Genomic DNA, 27,274 nt, shown 5'->3' with positions numbered 1-27,274 from the left:
CTCAAAAGTACAAAAGACAATCAAAAAGGTTCCAATTATTGATAAGAAACGTCTCGAAATTACAAAAGTACAAGATTCAAAACGCAAAGTACAAAATATAAAATTGTACGCAAGGACGTCCGAAAATCCGGAACCGGGACCTGAGCCAAGAAGAAACGCCCGACGCAACGGACCAAAAATATCTAGTCTACTATGCACAAGAATATAATATAATATATATATAATTATATATAATTATATATTATATTATATATTATTATTATATTACGTCGGCAAGAAGAAAACAAAGCAATTTGGCTGGATCCAGGGTGGCCATGCGACTCGCATGGCCAGAGGCACAAATCCATGCGAGTCGCATGGAGTGAAAATGATGGTCAGGTCCTATATAAAGCCAGTTTTCTGCCAAGTTTTAGAGACATAATTTTAATCTCTCTCAATATATACGATATATATATATATAATTTATATTTTAATTTTAATTTTAATTTTAATTCTAATAATAAGGGTATGTTAGCGAATGTTGTAAGGGTGTAAGTCGAAATTCTGTCCGTGTAACGCTACGCTATTTTTAATCATTGTAAGTTATGTTCAACCTTTTTATATTAATGTCTCGTAGCTAAGTTATTATTATGCTTATTTAAAACGAAGTAATCATGATGTTGGGCTAATTACTAAAATTGGGTAATTGGGCTTTGTACCATAATTGGGGTTTGGACAAAAGAACGACACTTGTGGAAATTAGACTATGGGCTATTAATGGGCTTTATATTTGTTTAACTAAATGAAAGTTTGTTAATGTTAATATAAAGATTTACAATTGGGCGTCCCTATAGATTACCATATACACTCGATCGGACACGATGGGCGGGGTATTTATATGTACGAATAATCGTTCATTTAACCGGACACGGGAATGGATTAATAGCTACTAGAATAATTAAAACAGGGGTGAAATTACATTCAAGGGTAATTGGTGTAATTGTTAACAAAGTAGTAAAACCTTGGTTTACACGCAGTCGATAACCTGGTGTATTCATCAAACAAAGTATTAAAACCTTGTTACAATTCGAATCCCCAATTAGTTGGAATATTTAACTTCGGGTATAATAATAATTTGATGAGGACACTTGCAATTTATATTTATGACTGATGGACTGTTATGGACAAAAACCAGACGGACATATTAAATAATCCAGGACAAAGGACAATTAACCCATGGGCATAAAACTAAAATCAACACGTCAAACATCATGATTACGGAAGTTTAAATAAGCATAATTCTTTTATTTCATATTTAATTTCCTTTATTTTATATTTAATTGCACTTCTAATTATCACACTTTTATTTATTGTTATTTTATTTTATCGCACTTTTAATTATCGTACTTTTTAATTATCGCAATTTTATTTTCTCGCATTTTTATTATTCGCAATTTCATTATCGTTATTTACTTTACGCTTTAATTTAAGTTTTGTATTTATTTTATATTTTACATTAGGTTTTAACTGCGACTAAAATCTTAAAATCGACAAACCGGTCATTAAACGGTAAAAACCCCCCTTTATAATAATAATATTACTTATATATATGTTTGTATTTTTATAAAAATAAACTAATATAGCGTTGAGCTTTGTTTAAAGATTTCCCTGTGGAACGAACCGGACTTACTAAAAACTACACTACTGTACGATTAGGTACACTGCCTATAAGTGTTGTAGCAAGGTTTAAGTATATCCATTCTATAAATAAATAAATATCTTGTGTAAAATTGTATCGTATTTAATAGTATTTTCCTAGTAAAATATAAACTATTATATATACCCCTCGCTGCACATCATAGAGTTTTAGAAATGTTACCCAAACGAGATGAAGTTGGTATCAAATTGTAGAGGATGAAGAGAGGATTCCAAATATGTAATTTGTTTTGAAGTTTGCTTCCAATCCCGAATTTAGATGATGATTCTATGAAGTTGGGGTTTGTGTGTGTGTTCTTGCTAGAGAGAAAGAGAGAGAGAGAGGGAGATGGTTGAATGGTGGTGATTGGGGTGGACTAGTTGACCTAGTCAACTAGTTTGCCCCGTGTCAATATTAGTCCCTCAAGTTTCAAAGCGGGTGCGGGAATTAACCAAACGAATATTTTTAAAACGCTCGAGTAAACGGGTGATGTCAAAATTAAATAGCGGAAATATAATGAACGTTACTCACGAAAACTATTAATTTAAATACGAAAGATTATGTTTTAAAAAAAAGACGGTGTTAAAATTAAATTTAACGGAAAAACGCGGGATGTTACATATGTGAATAGCGACACTAAAAAAATAGGAAAAGTATAAGAATTATTTAAGAGCCTGTGTTGTTTACAAATTTTAAAAATTCTTTTTAAGTTTAAAGCACGTGGTGTTGACAGATTTTAAGAGTTCTTTTGAGTTTAAAGCCCGTGCATTACACATTAGTTAAAAGAATAGTTAAAAATCACTTTGCAATTTTGTTGTAATAGGTTTTGGAGCCCGTATGTTGCATGGTGGATAAATAATAGTACAAAATTAGAATAGTTTAAAATCACTTTGCAATTTTGTTGTAATATGCTTTGGAGCCCGTACGTTGCATGGTGGATAAAATAATGGTAAAAATTAATTGATTTTTTTAAAACTATTATTTTGAGTGTTTGAGTTTAAGAACTCGTGATATTGAAAAATATTACAATATAAAGTATAACATAAATTAATTTAAAATGTGAAATATGTATTATATTAAATTTTATAGATAAAAATAGAGTATGAAAATTTTATATATATATATATATATATATATATATATATATATATATATATATATATATATATATATATATATATATATATATATATATATATATTTTAAATATGATGATTCACATATTCGAAAACGTTGATATTTATCATCTGTGTAGTAAATAAATTATTTCATATTTAATTTTTATCACTGAACAATTTCATTAGTTGATATATATTAAAGTTTGTTGCCAAATTATAACCGTAATTTTTGAGACAAAATCTCCTATTTGTTTAAAAGTTATATAGATTAATTATGGACTTTGTAGATTAATTTATTTCCGAAAAAAAATATATGAAACACAATGTAAAGGTTACCTACTTTAATTAGATCGTTCATTAAAAGGTCTAGTTATTACAAACTTCAATCTTCAATTAAAATAATTATTTATCATTAAATATTAGATGATAGCACGACAAAGTCCATAATTAATAATTAAAATAATAGTAAATTATAAATAATGTATATAATCTATACATATAACCTATACATATAACATTTCATAAATAACTTTTAACTACAATTAAGAACAACTTTTTCTTATATATATATATATATATATATATATATATATATATATATATTATATATATATATTAAAAGAGAGTCTATATTAGCTAATAAATATTTTCAAAACCCCCTTAATTACCATTAGATTAGAAAATTACGTTACAATACCCCTTAATCTAACGTTCCTTAATCATTTACAAAAATATTAGCTAATAAATCAATTTTACATGCACCCGATCCCTAAAATACCCTTTAACTTCAATTGAATTAAAAAAAAAAAAAAAAAATACGGGATACTAAATCCCTTTAATTTTCTCAAATTTTCATCCATCTAAGAAAGTTCTTCTTGCGTTACCTTCAATCCTTCTTGCGCAGTTTCAATCCCAGTCGTTTTGCTAAAATCGCCTCGAAAGCCATATACAATCGATTAACAACATCGATTGTAGTAGAATCAAAAAGACGTTCGATTGTAGCAGAAGCATCACGACATTCAATCGACAATCGATTTTGACTTAATGAAATATCTCACTTCATGATAATCCACGATTTCTTAATTTTAATCGACGATTAGGGTTTGAAACAGGTAATATCAATGTTTGGATTTCATGTAATATCACGATTGTTTATTATTTGATTTCTTTTTGGTTACAGATTGTTGTTTCGTTAATTTTGATATGTGATTTGGAATTGCAAGCAGGTAACATTCATTTTGTAGAGTGTATGCTGCACGAGATTCAACATTCAATCGGTATTCTCTTACGATTCAAAGATTTAATCACATATCTTTGGAAGGGTGGGTCAGCTTTTTCATGTCAAAATACATAGAAGTTTCACCTTACGAACTATCTGAACTATTCTTTTTAGGCATTTTTATTTCACCTGTTTAGTATAGAGTATAATCTAGATCAACCCATTTCAAATAAGAATGAACTTAAGCTCTATGCATAAAATAATTGTCTGATTATTACATAAGAATGCTTTCAAGTTCATTTATAGTGACTATATTATATCTTTTAAATTAGTGCATTCAATTTTATAGTTTCCGTTTTCATTGTTTTGGGATTTGAAGAATGAGGTAACAAAGACTTATTGGTTCAAACGGGCTGAAATGGTTGCCCAAGTTATTAAATACCAATTGATAAGATGATGACAGTGATTTAGAATGTGAACTCGAAGCTTTTCCAACTGTTAGCAATGAAGCTTCAGCGGAGGCTGCGGCTTTCGTGAAGGTAAACAACATTACATAATAAGAATGTTATGCATTTAACATCTTAAGACGGTATATGAAATGATTAAATTTTTGTAGGTACTCATGGGTTCAGGTTCATCAAATGAGTTGTGTTTAGAGAAAGGGTTGATTATTGAAGGTCCATTGACTATAAACATACCGAGAACCAATTCGAGCCAACATCAACATCAATTACAAAATACAGAATGTGGTGGTTCAACAAATATTGGTGGAGTGAATATATTAGTACCTGTTTACATTCCAACGCAAGTGCTCCCAACGGTTGCTTTGTTGCTGAAGGGTTGGATTCAAACAACAACAACAACAACAATTTGGCCCCACTCAAGAGGAAAAGAAACCCATGGTCTGCAGAAGAAGGCCGGGAACTGTTTGCTACTGTTCAAAGATTTCGGGAAGGAAATTGGCCCACCATGTTAAAAAGAGATTTTAGGATTGATAGAACTGCCTCACAGCTATCACAGGTTATTCATCCAAACCTATTTATTAACGGGCTGGACATGTTAATTGACGAGTCTAATGTGTTTTGTTTCTAGAAAGTTTTTTTGAATATGGGAGTGAACGGGTTGGGTTGCCCGTAAATAAGTATTTGTCAATTTTTGTAACTATTTAATTTAATGAGTATATTTCTATACAATAATGATCTGCAAGTTAAAACGTAGTAATTTACGAATCCATGAGCATGAGAAATAACTTTGGGTCATTCAACCTGTTTGACTAATTATATCATTAGGATTATGTTGTTTGATACATGTTTCATTTGGTTCATGACTTTGTTTATCTTGATTTTAACAAGCTTCTACTATTCACATTCTATGTAGCAGCTACTATTCAAACAACTCCATCAGATTGTGGTACACCTCTGCTGACTGACCCTAATCATTTAAGCATTATTAATCAAATTTTAATAGCAATGGTAAGTGCAATGCAATCAATTGTGTGTACATTGAGTACTCATGTGTAAATATATGTGTATTCTTCAAGTAGTCACTTTCGAACCAAGATGGATAGGACGACGACCCAAGTACCCTGAATCAAATGTCATTGTTCCTTTCAATAGATCCACAAATGATGCCACACCTGCAAGTATGTTACTCATCTATGTTTGCTTCTATATACATTAAGTAGTACATATATCCATATTTGTACTTTATTTATTTGTCTTTATTCATTCTTCAGGTACAATTCAACAACCTTCTTAATGGATAACAAACTCAAACATACATATAATCAAAGGTGGGGATACTAACATGTTATACTAATCAGATTGTTGATGCTGTTGTGAGTGCTAGGATTCTTGGTACTACTCATGTTGTACTAATTTTACAAGTTAATGTTATTTGGGGAGATCACAGGTATTGTTTTCTTACTAAAATCCTTTTTGATATTTGATTTTTCCTATCCTTTTAAACGCGTCAAATTGGCCGAGTCTAAATTGGCTGGGTTGTTTCCAGAACTGCAACTCAAAGTTTCGTGATCCGCATCTCAGTTTTCAGTTTCGCATTTTAAATTTTCTGTTACATTTTTCGGTTTTTAGTTACGCATTTAAGTTTCACGTTTCAGTTTTCAGTTTTGCAAATAAGTTTTTAGATTCAATTGAAATTGTTGACTTTTGCGTTATAACTTTATGTTTGGGATTTCGGTTTTCAGTTTCGCGTTTTGGTGTGATGATTTTTTTTAATGATTAGGTTTTTTTGAAGATACCAATTTGGCTAACTTGGGTTGAATACAACAACAACAACAACAACAACAACAATACCCAATTCCACTGAAGTGGAGTATGGGGGAGGTTAGATGTAAACAGTCCTTTCCTCTACCCTAAAGTAAAAGGGAAGTCATTCCTCCACGTAGGATACCTATGGGTTGAATGTGACAGATTTATTTAATCTACTGTTATATAGTTTGGCTTACTTGTTTTTGACAAGTTTGTGTATAAATAGGAACATCGATGTGTACTCAGATATATGCTCTGATGTCGGATGTGGTTTCATTATTTTAACTATCATAAAGGTTATGTCTGTTCTTATTTTGAAAACGAATAAACTTACATCATCCAACTTTTTTTGAAATATTAACCTATTTTGCTTTAGCTCTCAATATGGTCTAATCTTAATCATCAAATGACGTTCTCGGATCTCTTTGTACTTGAATGTCAGAAGGTTTTACCGGTGGAGAGCCATTTCTAAAGGACTTCTCTTATGTTGAGTGGAAAGGTATGCAAGTGTCCTTTTTTTTTTTTAAATGTGTGTAGTTTCGTTTATGCGTATAACTTTTTGCAATTGTTAACAGCTAGATACTTTCTGAAAATAAGTTATATATTCAGACAACTGGCTTAGTTTTGTGATAGGATTTCATACATGACATGCCACATCGTACTATAGATGATATGTGATGCTTATAACTTAATGTTTGACTACGTGTTCTATCATTCTTTTTTCCTACATTGCCTAATTTTAGTAACTCAGTTTTGATCCTAAAAGTCATTTGTTGATAATTTGTTCTTTATGGCTCTCGGTTCTTTGGGTCTTTAATTATTAGTTCACTTGATAATCGTGAATCTGTGAAGAATCTATGTTTTAAGTGAAAGCAAGAAATTCTTTGATCTCTCATTAGTTCAAAGTAATGAACTTCTTATAAATGAAACATGGTTTGGCTATGCACCTGCTCTTGTTGAACATCAACCCCATGGTTAGTGTGTTCAGATCCTTAAAGTATCCAATAATCTGCCTATTATTTTAAGTTTCAATAATTAAACTATCTGGTAGTATAGATGTTCAATACACACTATCTCCTTCATTAACTGAAAGTTTACATAAAACTTGGGGTTGAATAATGTTAAAACTTGATACTATGCACGGAGACTTGGATGCATGATTGATAGTCAACCAAAGTTTAAAGAAGTCTGCTCTGCCCATATTGATCAGGTCACAGGCTAAAGCCATATGTGATTGCAATGGAAACTTTCAATGGGAACCGGAGAATGCGTCATATGGTTTTACTTAAGGTATTTTGGTAACCTTTTGTATTCTACTTTTAACTGTTTATCCCATGAACACAAGTTAGTTATCTGATTTGGTCAATGAGAATCATGTTCAACATCTTACACTGTTAAACAAAATGAAGTGTTAAACAAAATGAAGTGTCACATGAATGTAATGTAATGGGATATGTAGTTACATTTGGTCATGATGTGACTACATTTTTTTGTATCCATGTCATAAAATATGAACGGTGCTTTGGTTTTTTTTTCCTACACTCGATAGAAACATTTTAAATGAACATTAAACAAATTGTTACAATCAAATGTTGCTGTTGACATTTGTTCTCTATTTATTTGGAATCTTACATTTGTTCCCTATTTATTTAGAATCTGACATTTGTTCTCTATTTACAGGGAACAAATATCGACATTTGTTCTCTATTATTGCATTACACAGTAAGTTCTCTGTGTAATATTTGTGGACAATCAAATGTCAATAGTTTTGTTGTATCTTTATTCTTTACATCGTTTTCTTTTTTATTTCTAAATCAAATAAATTGTGTCTTTTATGATAGTTTATTGCTAATAAATTCTTCACGTTTAGGATGTTGGGTAAGTACGTTTGACTGCAGTATAATTCGAATATCTTCAAGTGTAGGAACTCGTGGAGGAGTACACTGTAGCTAATAGGTTTGTTATGATTTTATGATTAGTTATGACATTTAATTGCGATTCATAGATCTCTGAAGGTAGCGAATTTTAAAGTTAAAATAAATACCTAACAATTTATTGTTTTAAATGATTGAGTGTGAATTATAGTGGGCAATTTTTGTTGAAAATATATTTGACTAAACATGTCAGATATCGATCACATTAAGCATAAAACTTCAATGTGAGGTTAATGCTCTTTCTTAGATCACAAGTTTCACTACAATAATCCCTTGAGATAACGAGTATATGATAGTCCGATTTCGGAAATTTTTGAGTAATATGTTGTTGGTTAGTAGCCGTTCTATAGACATTAACATTATGTTCACCTGGATAGCTCGAATATGATGCGTAATATGTATTTTTAGATGTTGGAGATGCAATTTGATAATAACCTACCGAATGACCTTGGCTGAAAGTTTTTGGAGGAAATCTTGGATAAGAGTATGTTTACAGGCTCATGATGCCATATAGAGGGTTGTATTGAGATGTCCTGTTCAAATTGATTATAAACGTTCCATATTAATTAATTTCGTCGCGAGGTTTTGACCTCTATATGAGACGTTTTTCAAAGACTGCATTCATTTTTAAAATAACCATAACCTTTATTTTATCGATAAAGGTTTAAAAAGCATTACGTAGATTATCAAATAATGATAATCTAAAATATACCGTTTACACACGACTATTACATAATGGTTTACAATAAGAATATATTACATCAAAAATAAGTTTCTTGAATGCAGTTTTTACAAAATATCATACAAGCATGGACTCCAAATCTTGTCCTTATTTTAGTATGTAACAGCGGAAGCTCTTAATAATCACCTGAGAATAAACATGCTTAAAACGTCAACAAAAATGTTGGTGAGTTATAGGTTTAACCTATATATTATCAAATCATAATAATAGACCACAAGATTTCATATTTCAATATACATCCCATACATAGAGATAAAATTCATTCATATGGTGAACACTTGGTAACCTACATTAACGAGATGCATACAGAATATCCCCATCATTCCGGGACACCCATCGTACATGATAATTTCGAAGTACTAAAGCATTCCAAATTCCAGAATGGGGCTTGTTGGGCCCGATAGATCTATCTTTAGGATTCGCGTCAATTTGAGGGTCTGTTCCCAAATTCTTAGGCTACCAAGCTAAAAAGGGCATATTCGGCTTCGATCATTCACCCATATAATGTAGTTTCATTTACGTGTGTCTATTTCGTAAAACATTTATAAAATTGCATGTATTCTCATCCCAAATTATTAGATTTTAAAAGTAGGACTATAACTCACTTTCACAGATTTTTACTTCGTCGGGAAGTAAGACTTGGCCACTGGTCGATTCATGAACCTATAACAAATATGTACATATATATCAAAGTATGTTCAAAATATATTTACAACATTTTTAATACGTTTTAATGTTTTAAGTTTATTAAGTCAGCTGTCCTCGTTAGTAACCTACTACTAGTTGTGCACAATTAGATGTACAGAAATAAATCGATATATATTATCTTGAATCAATCCACGACCCAGTGTATACACGTCTCAGGCTAGATCACAACTCAAAGTATATATATTTTTGGAATCAACCTCAACCCGGTATAGCTAACTCCAACATTACTGCATATAGAGTGTCTATGGTTGTTCCAAATAATATATATACATGGGTCGATATGATATGTCAAAACATTTGCATACGTGTCTATGGTATTCCAAGATTACATAATATATTAGAATACATGTATAATACAATATAAGTTAGCTAGGATATTATTTGTATAGAATTGTTACAATATTTCCCGCAGCTACAACAATAAAAAATATCCAATCTTGTTTTACCCATAACTTCTTCGTTTTAAATCCGTTTTGAGTGAATCAAATTGCTATGGTTTCATATTGAACTCTATTTCATGAATCTAAACAGAAAAAGTATAGGTTTATAGTCAGAAATATAAGTTACAAGTCGTTTTTGTAAGAGGTAGTCATTTCAGTCGAAAGAACGACGTCTTGATGACCATTTTAAAATACATACTTCCACTTTGAGTTTAACCATGATTTTTGGATATAGTTTCATGTTCATAAGAAAAATCATTTTTCCAGAAGAACAACTTTTAAATCAAAGTTTATCATAGTTTTTAATTATCAAACCCAAAACAGCCCGCGGTGTTACTACGACGGCGTATATCTGGTTTTACGGTGTTTTTCGTGTTTTCAGGTTTTAATTCATTAAGTTAGCATATCATATAGATATAGAACATGTGTTTAGTTGATTTTAAAAGTCAAGTTAGAAGGATTAACTTTATTTGCGAACAAGTTTAGAATTAACTAAACTATGTTCTAGTGATTACAAGTTTAAATCTTCGAATAAGATAGTTTTATATGTATGAATCGAATGATGTTATGAACATCATTACTACCTTAATTTCAGTAGGTAAACCTACTGGAAATGAAAAAAATAGATCTAGCTTCAAAGGATCCTTGGATGGCTTGAAAGTTCTTGAAGCAGAATCATGACACGAAAACAAGTTCTAGTAAGATTTCCACTCGAAATAAGATTGTTATAGTTATAGAAATTGAATCAAAGTTTGAATATGAGTATTACCTTGTATTAGAAAGATATTTTACTGTAAATAAGAAAGATTTCTTGGGGTTGAATGATCACTTTACAAGATTGAAAGTAAGCTAGCAAACTTGGAAGTATTCTTGATTTTATGAAACTGGAACTTATAGAATTTATGAAGAACACTTAGAACTTGAAGATAGAACTTGAGAGAGATCAATTAGATGAAGAATATTGAAAAATGAAAGTGTTTGTAGGTGTTTTTGGTCGTTGGTATATGGATTAGATATAAAGGATGTGTAATTTTGTTTACTTATAAATAAGTCATGAATGATTACTAATATTTTTGTAATTTTATGAGATATTTCATGCTAGTTGCCAAATGATGGTTCTCACATGTGTTAGGTGACTCACATGGGCTGCTAAGAACTGATCATTGGAGTGTATATACCAATAGTACATACATCTAAAAGCTGTGTATTGTACGAGTACGAATACGGGTGCATACGAGTAGAATTGTTGATGAAACTGAACGAGGATGTAATTGTAAGCATTTTTGTTAAGTAGAAGTAATTTGATAAGTGTTTTGAAGTCTTTCAAAAGTGTATGAATACATATTAAAACACTACATGTATATACATTCTAACTGAGTCGTTAAATCATCGTTAGTCATTACATGTAAATGTTGTTTTAAAACCTTTAGGTTAACGATCTTGTTAAATGTTGTTAACCCATTGTTTATTATATCTAATGAGATGTTAAATTATTACATTATCATGATATTATGATATATTAATATATCTTAGTATGATATATACACAGTTAAATGTTGTTACAACGATAATCGTTACATATATGTCTCGTTTCGAAATCATTAAGTTAGTAGTCTTGTTTTTACATATGTAGTTCATTGTTAATACACTTAATGACATGTTTACTTATCATTTATCATGATTAAACATAGTGTATCAATATCTTAATATGATTCATATGTATTTAGTAAGACGTTGTTATAACGATAATCGTTATATATACCGTTTCGAGGTTTTTAATTCAATAAACTCAATTTTATGTGTATAACTCATTGTTAAAATACCTAATGAGATACTTACTTATCATAATATCATGTTAACTATATATATAATCATATATATGTCATCATATAGTTTTTATAAGTTTTAACGTTCGTGAATCACCGGTCAACTTGGGTGGTCAATTGTCTATATGAAACCTATTTCAATTAATCAAGTCTTAACAAGTTTGATTGCTTAACATGTTGGAAACACTTAATCATGTAATTATTAATTTCATTTAATATATATAAAAATGAAAAAGTTCGGGTCACTACAGTACCTACCCGTTAAATAAATTTCGTCCCGAAATTTGAAGCAGTTGGAGGTGTTGACGTATCTTCTGAAAATAAGTGCGGGTATTTCTTCTTCATCTGATCTTCTCATTCCCAGGTGAACTCGGGTCCTCTACGAGCATTCCATCGAACCTTAACAATTGGTATCTTGTTTTGCTTAAGTCTTTTAACCTTACGATCCATTATTTCGAGGGGTTCTTCGATGAATTGAAGTTTTTCGTTGATTTGGATTTCGTCTAATGGAATAGTGAGATCTTCTTTAGCAAAACATTTCTTCAAATTCGAGACGTGAAAAGTGTTATGTACAGCCGCGAGTTGTTGAGGTAACTCAAGTCGGTAAGCTACTGGTCTGACACGATCAATAATCTTGAATGGTTCAATATACCTTGGATTTAATTTTTCTCTTTTACCAAATCGAACAACGCCTTTCCAAGGTGTAACTTTAAGCATGACCATCTCTCCAATTTCAAATTCTATATCTTTTCTTTTAATGTCAGCGTAACTCTTTTGTCGACTTTGGGCGGTTTTCAACCGTTGTTGAATTTGGATGATCTTCTCGGTAGTTTCTTGTATTATCTCCGGACCCGTAATCTGTCTATCCCCCACTTCACTCCAACAAATCGGAGACCTGTACTTTCTACCATAAAGTGCTTCAAACGGCGCCATCTCAATGCTTGAATGGTAGCTGTTGTTGTAGAAAAATTCTACTAACGGAAGGTGTCGATCCCAACTGTTTCCGAAATCAATAACACATGCTCGTAGCATGTCTTCAAGCGTTTGTATCGTCCTTTCACTCTGCCCATCAGTTTGTGGATGATAGGCAGTACTCATGTCTAGACGAGTTTTTAATACTTGCTGTAATGTCTGCCGGAATCTTGAAATAAATCTGCCATCCCTATCAGAGATAATAGAGATTGGTATTCCATGTCTGGAGACGACTTCCTTCAAATATAGTTGTGCTAACTTCTCCATCTTGTCATCTTCTCTTATTGGCAGGAACTGTGCTGATTTGGTGAGACGATCAACTATTACCCAAATAGTATCAAAACCACTTGCAGTCCTTGGCAATTTAGTGATGAAATCTATGGTAATGTTTTCCCATTTCCATTCCGAAATTTCGGGTTGTTGAAGTAGGCCTGATGCTTTCTGATGCTCAGCTTTGACCTTAGAACACATCAAACATTCTCCTACATATTTAGCCACATCGGCTTTCATACCCGGCCACCAAAAATGTTTCTTAAGATCCTTGTACATCTTTCCCATTCCAGGATGTATTGAGTATCTGGTTTTATGAGCTTCTCTAAGTACCATTTCTCTCATATCTCCAAATTTTGGTACCCAAATTCTTTTAGCCCTATACCGGGTTCCGTTTTCCCGAATATTAAGATGCTTCTCCGATCCTTTGGGTATTTCATCCCTTAAGTTTCCCTCTTTTAAAACTCCTTGTTGCGCCTCCTTTATTTGAGTAGTAAAGTTAGTGTGAATCATTATATTCATAGCTTTTTCTCGAATGGGTTCTCTGTCTTTTCTGCTCAAGGCGTCGGCTACCACATTTGCCTTCCCCGGGTGGTAACGAATCTCAAAGTCGTAATCATTCAACAATTCAATCCATCTGCGCTACCTCATGTTCAGTTGTTTCTGATTAAATATGTGTTGAAGACTTTTGTGGTCGGTATATATAATACTTTTGACCCCATATAAGTAGTGCCTCCAAGTCTTTAATGCAAAAACAACTGCGCCTAATTCCAAATCATGCGTCGTATAATTCTGCTCGTGAATCTTCAATTGTCTAGACGCATAAGCAATTACCTTCGTTCGTTGCATTAATACACAACCGAGACCTTGCCTTGAGGCGTCACAATATATCACAAAATCATCATTCCCTTCAGGTAATGACAATATAGGTGCCGTAGTTAACTTTTTCTTTAACAATTGAAACGCTTTCTCTTGTTCATCCTTCCATTCAAATTTTCTCCCTTTATGCGTTAATGCAGTCAAGGGTTTTGCTATTTTGGAAAAATCTTGGATGAATCTCTTGTAATAATCAGCTAGCCCTAAAAATTGGCGTATGTGTTTCGGAGTTTTTAGGGTTTCCCACTTTTCAACGGTTTCAATCTTTGCTGGATCCACCTGAATACCTTCTTTGTTCACTATATGACCGAAATGCACACTTTGAAAACTTAGCGTACAGTTTTTCTTTTCTTAACAACTCTAGCACTTTTCTCAAATGTTCTTCGTGCTCTTGGTCATTCTTTGAGTAAATAAGTATGTCATCGATGAAAACAATGACAAACTTGTCAAGGTATGGTCCACACACTCTGTTCATGAGGTCCATGAACACAGCTGGTGCGTTGGTCAACCCAAACGGCATAACCATAAACTCGTAATGACCGTAACGTGTCCTAAAAGCAGTCTTTGGAATATCATCCTCCTTCACCCGCATTTGATGATACCTAGAACGTAAATCAATCTTCGAATAAACCGACGAGCCTTGTAGTTGATCAAATAAGTCATCGATTCTCGGTAGTGGGTAGCGGTTCTTGATGGTAAGTTTATTCAACTCTCGGTAGTCGATACACAACTTAAATGTACCATCCTTCTTCTTGACAAACAAAACAGGAGCTCCCCACGGTGATGTGCTTGGTCGAATGAAACCATGCTCTAAAAGTTCCTGTAACTGACTTTGTAATTCTTTCATTTCGCTGGGTGCGAGTCTGTATGGAGCACGAGCTATTGGTGCAGCTCCTGGTACAAGGTCTATTTGAAATTCAACGGATCGATGTGGGGGTAATCCCGGTAATTCTTTCGGAAATACATCGGGAAATTCTTTTGTGACGGGAACATCACTGATGTTCTTTTCTTCAGGTTTAACTTCCTTGATGTGTGCTAGAATGACGTAACAACCTTTTCTTATTAGTTTTTGCGCCTTCAAACTACTAATAAGATTTAATTTCGCGTTGTTCTTTTATCCGTACACCATTAAAGGTTTTCCTTTTTCACGCATAATGCGAATCGCATTTTTGTAACAAATGACCTCTGCTCTCACATTTTTCAACCAGTCCATGCCAATTATTACATCAAAACTCCCTAACTCGACTGGTATTAAATCAATTTTAAACGTTTCATCCCCCAGTTTAATTTCTCTATCCCGACATATATTATCTGCTGAAATTAATTTACCGTTTGCTAATTCGAGTAAAAATTTACTATCCAAAGGCGTCAATGGGCAACTTAACTTAGCACAAAAATCTATACTCATATAGCTTCTATCCATACCCGAATCAAATAAAACATAAGTAGATTTATTGTCAATAAGAAACGTACTCTTAACAAGCTCCGGGTCTTCCTCCGCTTCTGCCGTATTAATATTGAAAACTCTTCCGCGGCCCTGCCCATTAGTATTCCCCTGATTCGGGCAATTACTTCTAATGTGGCTCGGTTTTCCACATCCATAACAAACAAAGGCGGCATTACTTGTTTCGCCACTATTTGTCCCTTTAGTTCTATTAAACTTTGGTCCGTAGACCTCACACTTTTTCGCACCATGGCCAGTTCTTTTACACTTGGTGCAAAATGTCGTGCAGAACCCATTCTGGTGGTACTCTTCACACCTTTGGCATTTTTGGTTTTTGTTGTTGTTGTTATTGAGGTTGTTGTTGGGATTGTTATTGTTGTTGGAACGGTTGTTGTAGTTGTTGTTGTTGTTGGGACATTTGTTGTAGTTATTGTTAGGATTGCGGTTATTATTGCGATTTTTGTTGCGGTTGTTGGGATAGTTGTTGCGATTGTGGTTGTAATTGTTATTGTTGTTGTACTGGTGATTCTTGTCACCGTTTTCCCCCCACTTCCTCTTGAGTTGTTTCGTGTTGGCTTCTTCGGCTGCCTGCTCTTTTATTCTTCCCTCAATCTGATTTATGAGTTTATGTGCCATTCTACTTGCCTTTTGTATGGAAGCAGGCTCGTGTGAACTCACATCTTCTTGAATCCTTACTGGTAACCCTTTTATAAACGCGTCGATCTTCTCTTCTTTATCTTCGAACGTTCCTGGACATAATAGGCACAACTCTGTGAATCGTCGTTCATATGTGGTAATGTCGAACCCTTGTGTTCGTAACTCTCTAAGCTCTACCTTGAGCTTATTGACTTCGTTTCTAGGACGGTACTGCTCGTTCATCAATTGCTTGAATACCGACCACGGTAGTGCGTAAGCAGCATTTTGTCCTACCTGTTCAAGATAGGTGTTCCACCATGTTAACGCAGTACTTGTGAAGGTATGCGTGGCGTACTTAAATTTGTCCTCTTCAGTACACTTACTTATGGCAAACACCGATTCGACTTTCTTGGTCCACCGTTTCAATCCAATTGGTCCTTCAGTTCCATCAAATTCCAAAGGTTTGCAGGCAGTGAATTCTTTGTAGGAGCATCCTACACGATTTCTTGTGGAATTAGTTCCACTGCTAGATCCAGAGTTATTGTTATTTTGCATCGCAGCCTGTACTGCGGCTATGTTTGCTGCAAGGAAAACACGGAAGTCTTCCTTGCTCATGTTCAAATTCTGACGAGTCGTCGGTGCCATTTCCTTCAAAAATAGCCAAAAGAATTGAGTTAATCATATAGAATTTAAGAGTAGTCAATAGTATTTCGTAGCATTATATGAACTTATTTATAAAAGCTTTTTCTTCATATTAGCATTTTATATTTTTAATTCGAGTAGTACCTACCCGTTAAGTTCATACTTACTAGCTACTATACAACTCAACTACTACGCTTCTATATGAAAAACTTATTACAATAATATTTCGCGTTCAAACCTTTATACAATATTTTACAAACATACAATACCACTATTATACATATAGGATGAAATATAGCACATAATATCTTTGCTACTCAGCAGCTATAAAGGCAATTCTAGTTAATACGCAAGTTGTTCAGCAAAAGAAATAAAGACACGTAATTCATAAGTCCAGAAACAAGTCATGCATTCAGGTTTTACTAAGACGACTTCCCATCCTTGGTCTTGTGAAAAGTAACCGTTATGACCATTGGCTAGGAAGCATGTTGTAATGTCGTCAAAAGGACGAGGGTTTCGTAATGTCCAACAGCCTCGCAATAATCTAAAAACCTTGTTTCTCACCCCAACTACTGAATCCGTCACTTGTGGGAATGTTTTATTTAAAAGTTGTAACCATATTCTTTTTCTCACTTTGGTAAGAAGCGAACATCACTAAACCGTAAGTATAACATGCTTCTTTATGTTGCATGTTAGAAGCTCTTTCTAACTCACGAAATCCTATGTTGGGATATGTTGAGTCAAAATAGGTTCTTAACCCGTAGCGTAAAATTGCATTTGGGTTCCCCGCATTTAATGCTTTAAAGAAAACACGGCGTAACTTACAGTCTCCCCAATGTGATATACCCCACCTATCAAAGGAAAGCCTTTTATAAACTAAGGCATTTCTAGAAAGTCTTTCAAATGTTTGACAAGTTAATTTTGCCATAATTAATTGTGCTGATGAATTCTGACCGACTCTAGACAAGATTTCCTCAATCATATCCTCTGGTAGATCTTCTAAAATATTCGGTTGTCTACCCTTAACGTCCATTTTGTTTTTATACTGTAAAATAGACAAGGATTAGATTCGTAAAAGATAATTAACAAACAATACAAGCAATTTTTACATAGAACATAAAAGTACAAGCACACTACAATACATATAATACACAACATGATTACAACCCTCTAATCTGAATCACTGGTTTCTTCTTCTTCGGACTTGGTTCGTTTTCCTAATTTTCTAGGAATATATGGTGTTCCTCTAATACGAGCCGTCGTTTTCCACAATGGTTTAGAAAAACCTGGTGGTTTAGAGGTTCCCGGGTTATTGTTACAATTTAGGAAATACGGACTTTGCCGATACATATAAAGTTCATCGGGGTTGGAATCAGGTTTCTCTATTTTTATACCTTTTCCCTTATTATTTTCTTTTGCTATATTAAATTGGATCGAGGTAATTTCTATAACATCATCGGAATCCTCATCGGGATCCGATTCATCGAAAAATTGGTAATCTTCCCAATATTTTGCTTCCTCGGCGGAAACACCATTGACCATTTTTAACTTTGGTCCGTTGGTTGATGATTTTCTTTTATTTAATCGATTTACTATAGGTATCAATATTTCTTCCTCCGGAACCTCTTCTTCTTCCGGTTCCTCCTCTTCCGGTTCCTCTTCTTCTGGTTCCTCTTCTTCCGGTTCCTCTTCTTCCGGTTCCTCCACTTCCGGTTCCTCCACTTCCGGTTCTTCTTCGGAAATTTGTGAATCTTCCCAAATTATATTCGACTCTTCATTATTATTAGGTAAGTTGATGGGATTTGTACTAGTGGTAGACATCTAACACACAAAATCAAACACATTAAGAGGTTAATATATCACATAATATTTACATGTTAATAATATATAGTTTCCAACAAAAGTGTTAAGCAATCGTTTTTAAAGAAAACACGGTCAAAGTCCAGACTCACTAATGTATCCTAACAAACTCGATAAGGCACACTAATGCAAATTTCTGGTTCTCTAAGACCAACGATCTGATACCAACTGAGATGTCCCGTTCATATTGATTATAAACGTTCCATATTAATTGATTTCGTCGCGAGGTTTTGACCTCTATATGAGACGTTTTTCAAAGACTGCATTCATTTTTAAAATAACCATAACCTTTATTTTATCGATAAAGGTTTAAAAAGCATTACGTAGATTATCAAATAATGATAATCTAAAATATACCGTTTAAACACGACCAATACATAATGGTTTACAATAAGAATATATTACATCAAAAATAAGTTTCTTGAATGCAGTTTTTACATAATATCATACAAGCATGGACTCAAAATCTTGTCGTTATTTTAGTATGCAACAGCAAAAACTCTTAATAATCACCTGAGAATAAACATGCTTAAAACGTCAACAAAAATGTTGGTGAGTTATAGGTTTAACCAATATATTATCAAATCATAATAATAGACTACAAGATTTCATATTTCAATATACATCCCATACATAGAGATAAAATTCATTCATATGGTGAACACCTGGTAACCGAAATTAACAAGATGCATATAGAATATCCCCATCATTCCGGGACACCCATCGGACATGATAATTTCGAAGTACTAAAGCATTCCAAATTTCAGAATGGGGCTTGTTGGGCCCGATAGATCTATCTTTAGGATTCGCGTCAATTTGGGGGTCTGTTCCCAAATTCTTAGGCTACCAAGCTAAAAAGGGGCATATTCGGCTTCGATCATTCACCCATATAATGTAGTTTCATTTACGTGTGTCTATTTCGTAAAACATTTATAAAATTGCATGTATTCTCATCCCAAATTATTAGATTTTAAAAGTGGGACTATAACTCACTTTCACAGATTTTTACTTCGTCGGGAAGTAAGACTTGGCCACTAGTCGATTCACGAACCTATAACAAATATGTACATATATATCAAAGTATGTTCAAAATATATTTACAATATTTTTAATACATTTTAATGTTTTAAGTTTATTAAGTCAGCTGTCCTCGTTAGTAACCTACAACGTCCACAATTAGATATACAGAAATAAATCAATATATATTATCTTGAATCAATTCACGACAGTGTATACACGTCTCAGGCTAGATCACAACTCAAAGTATATATATTTTTGGAATCAAAACCCTGTATAGCTAACTCCAACATTACTGCATATAGAGTGTCTATGGTTGTTCCAAATAATATATATACATGGGTCGATATGATATGTCAAAACATTTGCATACGTGTCTATGGTATTCCAAGATTACATAATATATTAGAATACATGTATAATACAATATAAGTTAGCTAGGATATGATTTGTATAGAATTGTTACAATATTTCCCGTAGCTACAACAATAAAAAATATCCAATCTTGTTTTACCCATAACTTCTTCGTTTTAAATCCGTTTTGAGTGAATCAAATTGCTATGGTTTCATATTGAACTCTATTTTATGAATCTAAACAAAAAAATTATAGGTTTATAGTCGGAAATATAAGTTACAAGTCATTTTTGTAAGAGGTAGTCATATCAGTCGAAAGAACGACGTCTTGATGACCATTTTGAAAAATATACTTCCACTTTGAGTTTAACCATGATTTTTGGATATAGTTTCATGTTCATAAGAAAATTCATTTTTCCAGAAGAACAACTTTTAAATCAAAGTTTATCATAGTTTTTAATTATCAAACCCAAAACAGCCCGCGGTGTTACTACGACGGCGTATGTTCGGTTTTACGGTGTTTTTCGTGTTTCCTGGTTTTAAATCATTAAGTTAGCATATCATATAGATATAGAACATGTGTTTAGTTGATTTTAAAAGTCAAGTTAGAAGGATTAACTTTATTTGCGAACAAGTTTAGAATTAACTAAACTATGTTTTAGTGATTACAAGTTTAAATCTTCGAATAAGATAGTTTTATATGTATGAATCGAATGATGTTATGAACATAATTACTACCTTAATTTTAGTAGGTAAACCTACTGGAAATGAGAAAAATAGATCTAGCTTCAAAGGATCCTTGGATGGCTTGAAAGTTCTTGAAGCAGAATCATGACACGAAAACAAGTTCAAGTAAGATTTTCACTCGAAATAAGATTGCTATAGTTATAGAAATTGAATCAAAGTTTGAATATGAGTATTAACTTGTATTAGAAAGATATTTTACTGTAAATAAGAAAGATTTCTTGGGGTTGGATTGTAGTGACCCGAACTTTTCCATGTTTATATATATTAATTGAGATTGATATTTACATGACTAAATGTTTCCAACGTGTTAAGCAATCAAACTTGTTAAGACTTGATTAATTGAAATAGGTTTCATATAGACAATTGACCACCCAAGTTGACCGGTGATTCACGAACGTTAAAACTTGTAAAAACTATATGATGACATATATATGGATATATATATAGTTAACATGATACTATGATAAGTAAACATATCATTAAGTATATTAACAATGAACTACATATGTAAAAACAAGACTACTAACTTAATGATTTTTAAACGAGACATATATGTAACGATTATCGTTGTAAAGACATTTAATGTATATATATCATATTAAGAGATATTCATACATGATAATATCATGATAATATAATAATTTAAAATCTCATTTGATATTATAAACATTGGGTTAACAACATTTAACAAGATCGTTAACCTAAAGGTTTCAAAACAACACTTACATGTAACGACTAACGATGACTTAACGACTCAGTTAAAATGTATATACATGTAGTGTTTTAATATGTATTTATACACTTTTTAAAGACTTCAATACACTTATTAAAATACTTCTACTTAACAAAAATGCTTACAATTACATCCTCGTTCGGTTTCATCAACAATTCTACTCGTATGCACCCGTATTCGTACTCGTACAATACACAGCTTTTAGATGTATGTACTATTGGTATATACACTCCAATGATCAGCTCTTAGCAGCCCATGTGAGTCACCTAACACATGTGGGAACCATCATTTGGCAACTAGCATGAAATATCTCATAAAATTACAAAAATATGAGTAATCATTCATGACTTATTTACATGAAAACAAAATTACATATCCTTTATATCTAATCCATACACCAACGACCAAAAACACCTACAAACACTTTCATTCTTCAATTTTCTTCATCTAATTGATCTCTCTCAAGTTCTATCTTCAAGTTCTAAGTGTTCTTCATATATTCTACAAGTTCTAGTTACATAAAATCAAGAATACTTTCAAGTTTGCTAGCTCACTTCCAATCTTGTAAGGTGATCATCCAACCTCAAGAAATCTTTGTTTCTTACAGTAGGTTATCATTCTTACAGTAGATTTCTTGAGGTTGGATGATCACTTTACAAGATTGGAAGTAAGCTAGCAAACTTGGAAGTATTCTTGATTTTATGAAACTAGAACTTATAGAATTTATGAAGAACACTTAGAACTTGAAGATAGAACTTGAGAGAGATCAATTAGATGAAAAAAATTGAAAAATAAAAGTATTTGTAGGTGTTTTTGGTCATTGGTATATGGATTAGATATAAAGGATGTGTAATTTTGTTTACTTGTAAATAAGTCATGAATGATTACTAATATTTTTGTAATTTTATGAGATATTTCATGCTAGTTGCCAAATGATGGTTCCCACATGTGTTAGGTGACTCACATGGGATGCTAAGAGCTGATCATTGGAGTGTATATACCAATAGTACATACATCTAAAAGCTGTGTATTGTACGAGTACGAATACGGGTGCATACGAGTAGAATTGTTGATGAAACTGAACGAGGATGTAATTGTAAGCATTTTTGTTAAGTAGAATTATTTTGTTAAGTGTCTTGAAGTCTTTCAAAAGTGTATGAATACATATTAAAACACTACATGTATATACATTCTAACTGAGTCATTAAATCATCGTTAGTCGTTACATGTAAATGTTGTTTTAAAACCTTTAGGTTAACGATCTTGTTAAGTGTTGTTAACCCATTGTTTATTATATCTAAAGAGATATTAAATTATTACATTATCAATATATTATGATATATTGATATATCTTAGTATGATATATACACAGTTAAATGCTGTTACAACGATAATCGTTACATATATGTCTCGTTTCGAAATCATTAAGTTAGTAGTCTTGTTTTAACATATGTAGTTCATTGTTAATACACTTAATGACATGTTTACTTATCATTTATCATGATTAAACATAGTGTATCACATGATTAAACATAGTGTATCAATATCTTAATATGATTCATATGTATTTAGTAAGTCGTTGTTATAACGATAATCGTTATATATACCGTTTTGAGTTTCTTAATTCAATAAACTCAATTTTATGTGTATAACTCATTGTTAAAATACCTAATGAGATACTTACTTATCATAATATCATGTTAACTATATATATAATCATATATATGTCATCATATAGTTTTTACAAGTTTTAACGTTCGTGAATCACCGGTCAACTTGGGCGGTCAATTGTCTATATGAAACCTATTTCAATTAATCAAGTCTTAACAAGTTTGATTGCTTAACATGTTGGAAATACTTAATCATGTAATTATCAATTTCATTTAATATATATAAACCTATTTCAATTAGTCCTTTGTCATATATATAGTCATGCATATTGCAGATGTTTAGAATGTCCCATAATTGTACATAAAAGAATTCGCGCAGGTATTGAGTTCTAAAATTGTACATTATTCTTCTTTATACTAATTATTAGTGTAGTGTTATCAACATTTACATTTAGTTTCAGTATCCAGCTCATGATTACATATTAGATTATTGACAATTACATTAGTGTTATAAAGTCCTCATAACATATATGGATGGATATTGTCGAATACTATTTCAAGAAGTCTGCATATTTCAACAATATAATAATGCGTTAACACCTCTGTTGAAGGATGTCGTATTCTAAACATGATCATTATTGGCTCTTGGGGATCCAGCACCCCATTTGGTATCATTGAGTAAAGGGTTAAAACGGGTTCAAACAGTGTTCAATTGACACACAACAATTTTTGTTTTATAGAATGCGCAAAAAAAAGAAGAAAAAATTTGTAATATCTAACGTTTAAGACATTCATGTGAATGGGTCAGGTTTGGATGAACTGAAGGAAAAGCGGTTAATTAATCGCCCCTCTCATCGTCCTAAATTAATCAAATACAAATACAAATATGAAGATTAAAATCAATCAAACCTCTCAAATCACAACATCCGATGTTAACGCATTACATCTATGAATTCAACTGCAAATTTGAAATTAACCAATTTTTGGCGATGCTTACACCGGAAAGATCAAACATAGGCCGCAAAACAGCATGATTTCCGGCAAGCGTAAGCAAAAAATCATGAAAAAATGGCGCAGGGTTTAGATTAAGGGTTTAGGGTTTAGATTCTAGGGTGTAGGGTTTTGGGTTTAGATTCTAGGGTTTAGGTTTTATATTTTAGGGCTTAGGGTTTAGGGTTAGGGTTTAGAGTTTTTAGAGTTTAGGTTAGGGTTTAGGATTTAGATTTAGGGTGTAGGGTTTAGAGTTTATGTTTAAGGTTTTGGGTTTAGATTTAGGGTTTGGGTTAGGGTTTAGGGTTTAGATTTTAGAGTTTAGGTTTAAGGTTTTGGGTTTAAATTTAGGGTTTAAGGTTTAGGTTAGGGTTTAGATTCTAGGGTGTAGGGTTTTGGGTTTAGATTTAAGGTTTAGGGTTTAGGTATAGGGTTTAGGGTTTAGATTCTTGGGTTTATATTTTAGGGCTTAGGGTTTAGGGTTAGGGTTTAGAGTTTTTAAGGTTTAGGTTAGGGTTTAGATTTAGGGTGTAAGGTTTAGAGTTTTAGGTTTAGATTTATGGTTTAGGGTTTATCTTTTAGGGTTTAGAGTTTAGGTTTAGGGTTTAGATATAGGGTGTAGGATTTTGGATTTAGATTTAGGGTTATTGTAGGGTTTAGGGTTTTGGGTTTAGGTTTATGGTTTAGATTCTAGGGTTTAATGTTTATATTTTAGGGCTTAGGGCTTAGGGCTTAGGGTTAGGGTTAAGAGTTTTTAGGGTGCAGGGTTTAGAGTTTAGGTTTAGGGTTTTGGGTTTAGATTTAGATTTTAGGTTAGGGTTTAGGGTTTTGATTTAGGGTTTAGGGTTTAGATTTTTGGGTTTAGATTTTAGGTTTTGGGTTTTGGGTTTAGGTTTAGGGTTTAGGGTTTAGGTTAGAGCTTAGGATTTAGATTCTACGGTGTAGGGTTTTGGGTTTAGATTTAGGGTTTAGGGTTTATGTTTAGAGTTTAGAATCTAGGGCTTTGGGTTTATATTTAGGGTTTAGGATTTAGGGTTAATGTTAGGGTTTAGGTTTAGATTTAGGGTGTAGGGTTTAGATTTAGGGTTTAGGGTTTGAAATTTAGGGTTTAGATTTTAGGTTTAGGTTTTTGAGTTTAGATATAGGGTTTAAGATTAGATTCTAGGGTTTAGATTTTAAGGTTTATGGTTAGGGTTTAGATTTAGTTTTTAATTCAAAGGATTTAGAAGCGTTTAGGGTTTAAGGTGTAGGGTTGGGATTTTAGAGTGTAAGGTTTAGATTTTATGGTTTAAATTAGTGTTTAGGGTTTAGGTTAGGATTACCTAATATTATCATATGAGATCCGTAATCTGTACATTGGTTTTACTAATTAAATATGTAATCTGTATAAAATGATGTATTTTTACTATCATTTTAAGGTATGATTTAACTAATCTTAAATCATGTTGAATATTTAATGGGTTTTTTTAAAGTAATGTAACCAGTACATGTAACCTATAGTTTTTGTTTGGTTCTACCTTCTACTAGCTTTTGGGCAATAACTTTATCATCTTAACATTACCACAAACAATCAACTTAGTAGTCACAATGGCCCGTTGAATGTGACTAATATATGATTCACGTTAATTGTATTCAATATGAGCTATTGAATTTTTTTGACGCTTATCGTCGTGTAAAAATTATACAGTAATTCATAACAAATAGCTCTTTATCTCTACACCTATATCATTTCAAACATCACAAATTATTTGATGCACATAGTTAAAATTTGTTACTTGTATTGAAAGAAGCAATGGGTTGGTGAATTGATACAAGACAGGAGTTTTGAATGAAACGAATTCATTAACCAATTTAGGATCCGCTTCCGATTCAAGAACTTGTTCAAGTTTGATGTTAACGGAAGCATGTATAAACTCAACACGTTCCAAATACAATATAATATGATATTAATAAACGATTTCAACTTTCAAAAATCCCGCGAAATCGCGGGTCTTTAACTAGTATATATATATATATATATATATATATATATATATAATATGTTTGCCATTAATTAGTTTGTAATTAATTAAATAATATATATATATATATATATATATATATATATACACACACACACACACACACACACATATAGTGGTAGGATCAAGGGGGAAGTATCAATCGGGGGTAAGCGGTGGGAAGCACATTTTTTTATTTTTTTCGTATTTCGAAAAGACTTTGTTCACGAACATTATAGATTGGATGAAAATATGAACATTTAATAAAGACATTTTGTGATAAATATTTTTATTTTGTCGGGGAAACACTCGAAGAAGTAATATATAACAATTATCATATTTTTCAAGCGTATGTTGTGGTTTTAGATATTAGAGTTTAGATATTAGGGTTTAGATATTAGGGTTTATAGGGTTTAGATATTAGGGTTTAGAAATTTAGGGTTTAGGGTTTAGATTTAGGATTTAGATTGAGTTTTTAACACGAACTGTTTAAAGTTTAGGGTTTAGGGTTTTGTATTTTGGGTTTGATGTTTTGGGTTTATGGAATAAACCCAAAACACCAAACCCTAAACTCTAAACCGGGCTAAATTTTACTTCACAAAACATGAAAAAAAAAAACGTTCACATTCTTCACGAACAATATTATCTTCAATGTTATTTTTGTCGATCGTTTTTCCGCTTAAATAATAACATTCATCACGAAGTGTCTTTTCTAAATGTTCATATTTTCGTGTGATCTTGATGCCGGAAAAAAAATCCACAAAAAACGAAAAAAAATTGCTTCCCCCCGCTTCCCCCATTTGGTTACTTTCCCATTGATCCTGCCCCTATATATATATATATATATATATATATATATATATATATATATATATATATATATATATATATATATATATATATATAGTGGTAGGATCAAGAGGGAAGTAACCAATCGGGGGGAAGCGGGGGGAAGCAAAAACTTTTTTTTTCATTTTTTGAAAAAAATTTGTTCACGAACTGAAATGACCCGTTCATATACATCATAAACGATTCACAATAGTTGATTACATCGCGCGGTATTTGACCTCTATATGATACATTTTACAAACATTGCATTCGTTTTTAAAAGAAAAACTTTCTTTACATAAAAAAATTGACGGCATGCATACCATTCCATATTACATCAAACTATAATTGACTTAATATTAA

At 32.2% G+C, this 27,274-nt stretch overlaps 1 protein-coding gene and 1 long non-coding RNA gene across 5 annotated transcripts; both read left to right on the top strand.

Annotated features, from left to right (window-relative positions):
• Positions 1 to 3,667: 3,667 nt before the first annotated feature.
• Positions 3,668 to 6,315, top strand: LOC139858206 (uncharacterized). 4 transcript variants are annotated; one of them, XR_011762848.1, is made up of 8 exons: positions 3,668 to 3,905; positions 4,020 to 4,070; positions 4,392 to 4,551; positions 4,629 to 5,032; positions 5,393 to 5,422; positions 5,553 to 5,654; positions 5,748 to 5,923; positions 6,257 to 6,315. XR_011762848.1 is itself a non-coding variant. In XM_071847060.1 (8 exons), exons 4-6 carry the CDS (start codon positions 4,757 to 4,759, stop codon positions 5,577 to 5,579), a joined length of 330 nt encoding a protein of 109 aa, XP_071703161.1. In that variant the 5' UTR covers positions 3,668 to 3,905; positions 4,020 to 4,070; positions 4,392 to 4,551; positions 4,629 to 4,756; the 3' UTR covers positions 5,580 to 5,654; positions 5,748 to 5,923; positions 6,257 to 6,315. The 4 variants fall into 4 exon arrangements, 2 of the variants coding, with proteins under 2 accessions (XP_071703161.1, XP_071703160.1); XR_011762847.1 differs by having other exon boundaries at positions 5,393 to 5,484; positions 5,556 to 5,654; XM_071847060.1 differs by having other exon boundaries at positions 5,556 to 5,654.
• On the top strand, positions 6,312 to 7,797 carry LOC139858207 (uncharacterized). The gene is made up of 3 exons (XR_011762849.1): positions 6,312 to 6,578; positions 6,659 to 6,781; positions 7,493 to 7,797. It is a non-coding gene; the product is annotated as an uncharacterized lncRNA (long non-coding RNA).
• Positions 7,798 to 27,274: the final 19,477 nt, after the last annotated feature.

This window comes from Rutidosis leptorrhynchoides, chromosome 7 (genome assembly GCF_046630445.1).
Source record: "Rutidosis leptorrhynchoides isolate AG116_Rl617_1_P2 chromosome 7, CSIRO_AGI_Rlap_v1, whole genome shotgun sequence".
In the NCBI taxonomy this organism is placed as follows: domain Eukaryota; kingdom Viridiplantae; phylum Streptophyta; class Magnoliopsida; order Asterales; family Asteraceae; genus Rutidosis; species Rutidosis leptorrhynchoides.
The sequence above is the reverse complement of the archived record's forward strand: the minus strand, read 5'-3'. Positions and strand labels throughout refer to the sequence as shown.

What these genes read in the sequence shown, in the direction of transcription:
- LOC139858206 (XM_071847059.1), top strand. Translation starts at nt 4,757, where the DNA reads ATGTGGTGGTTCAACAAATATTGGTGGAGTGAATATATTAGTACCTGT. An exon ending in CTGCCTCACAGCTATCACAG is followed by an intron (nt 5,033 to 5,389) that starts GTTATTCATCCA and finishes CATTCTATGTAG; the next exon opens with CAGCTACTATTCAAACAACT. An exon ending in AACAACTCCATCAGATTGTG is followed by an intron (nt 5,423 to 5,555) that starts GTACACCTCTGC and finishes TTCTTCAAGTAG; the next exon opens with TCACTTTCGAACCAAGATGG.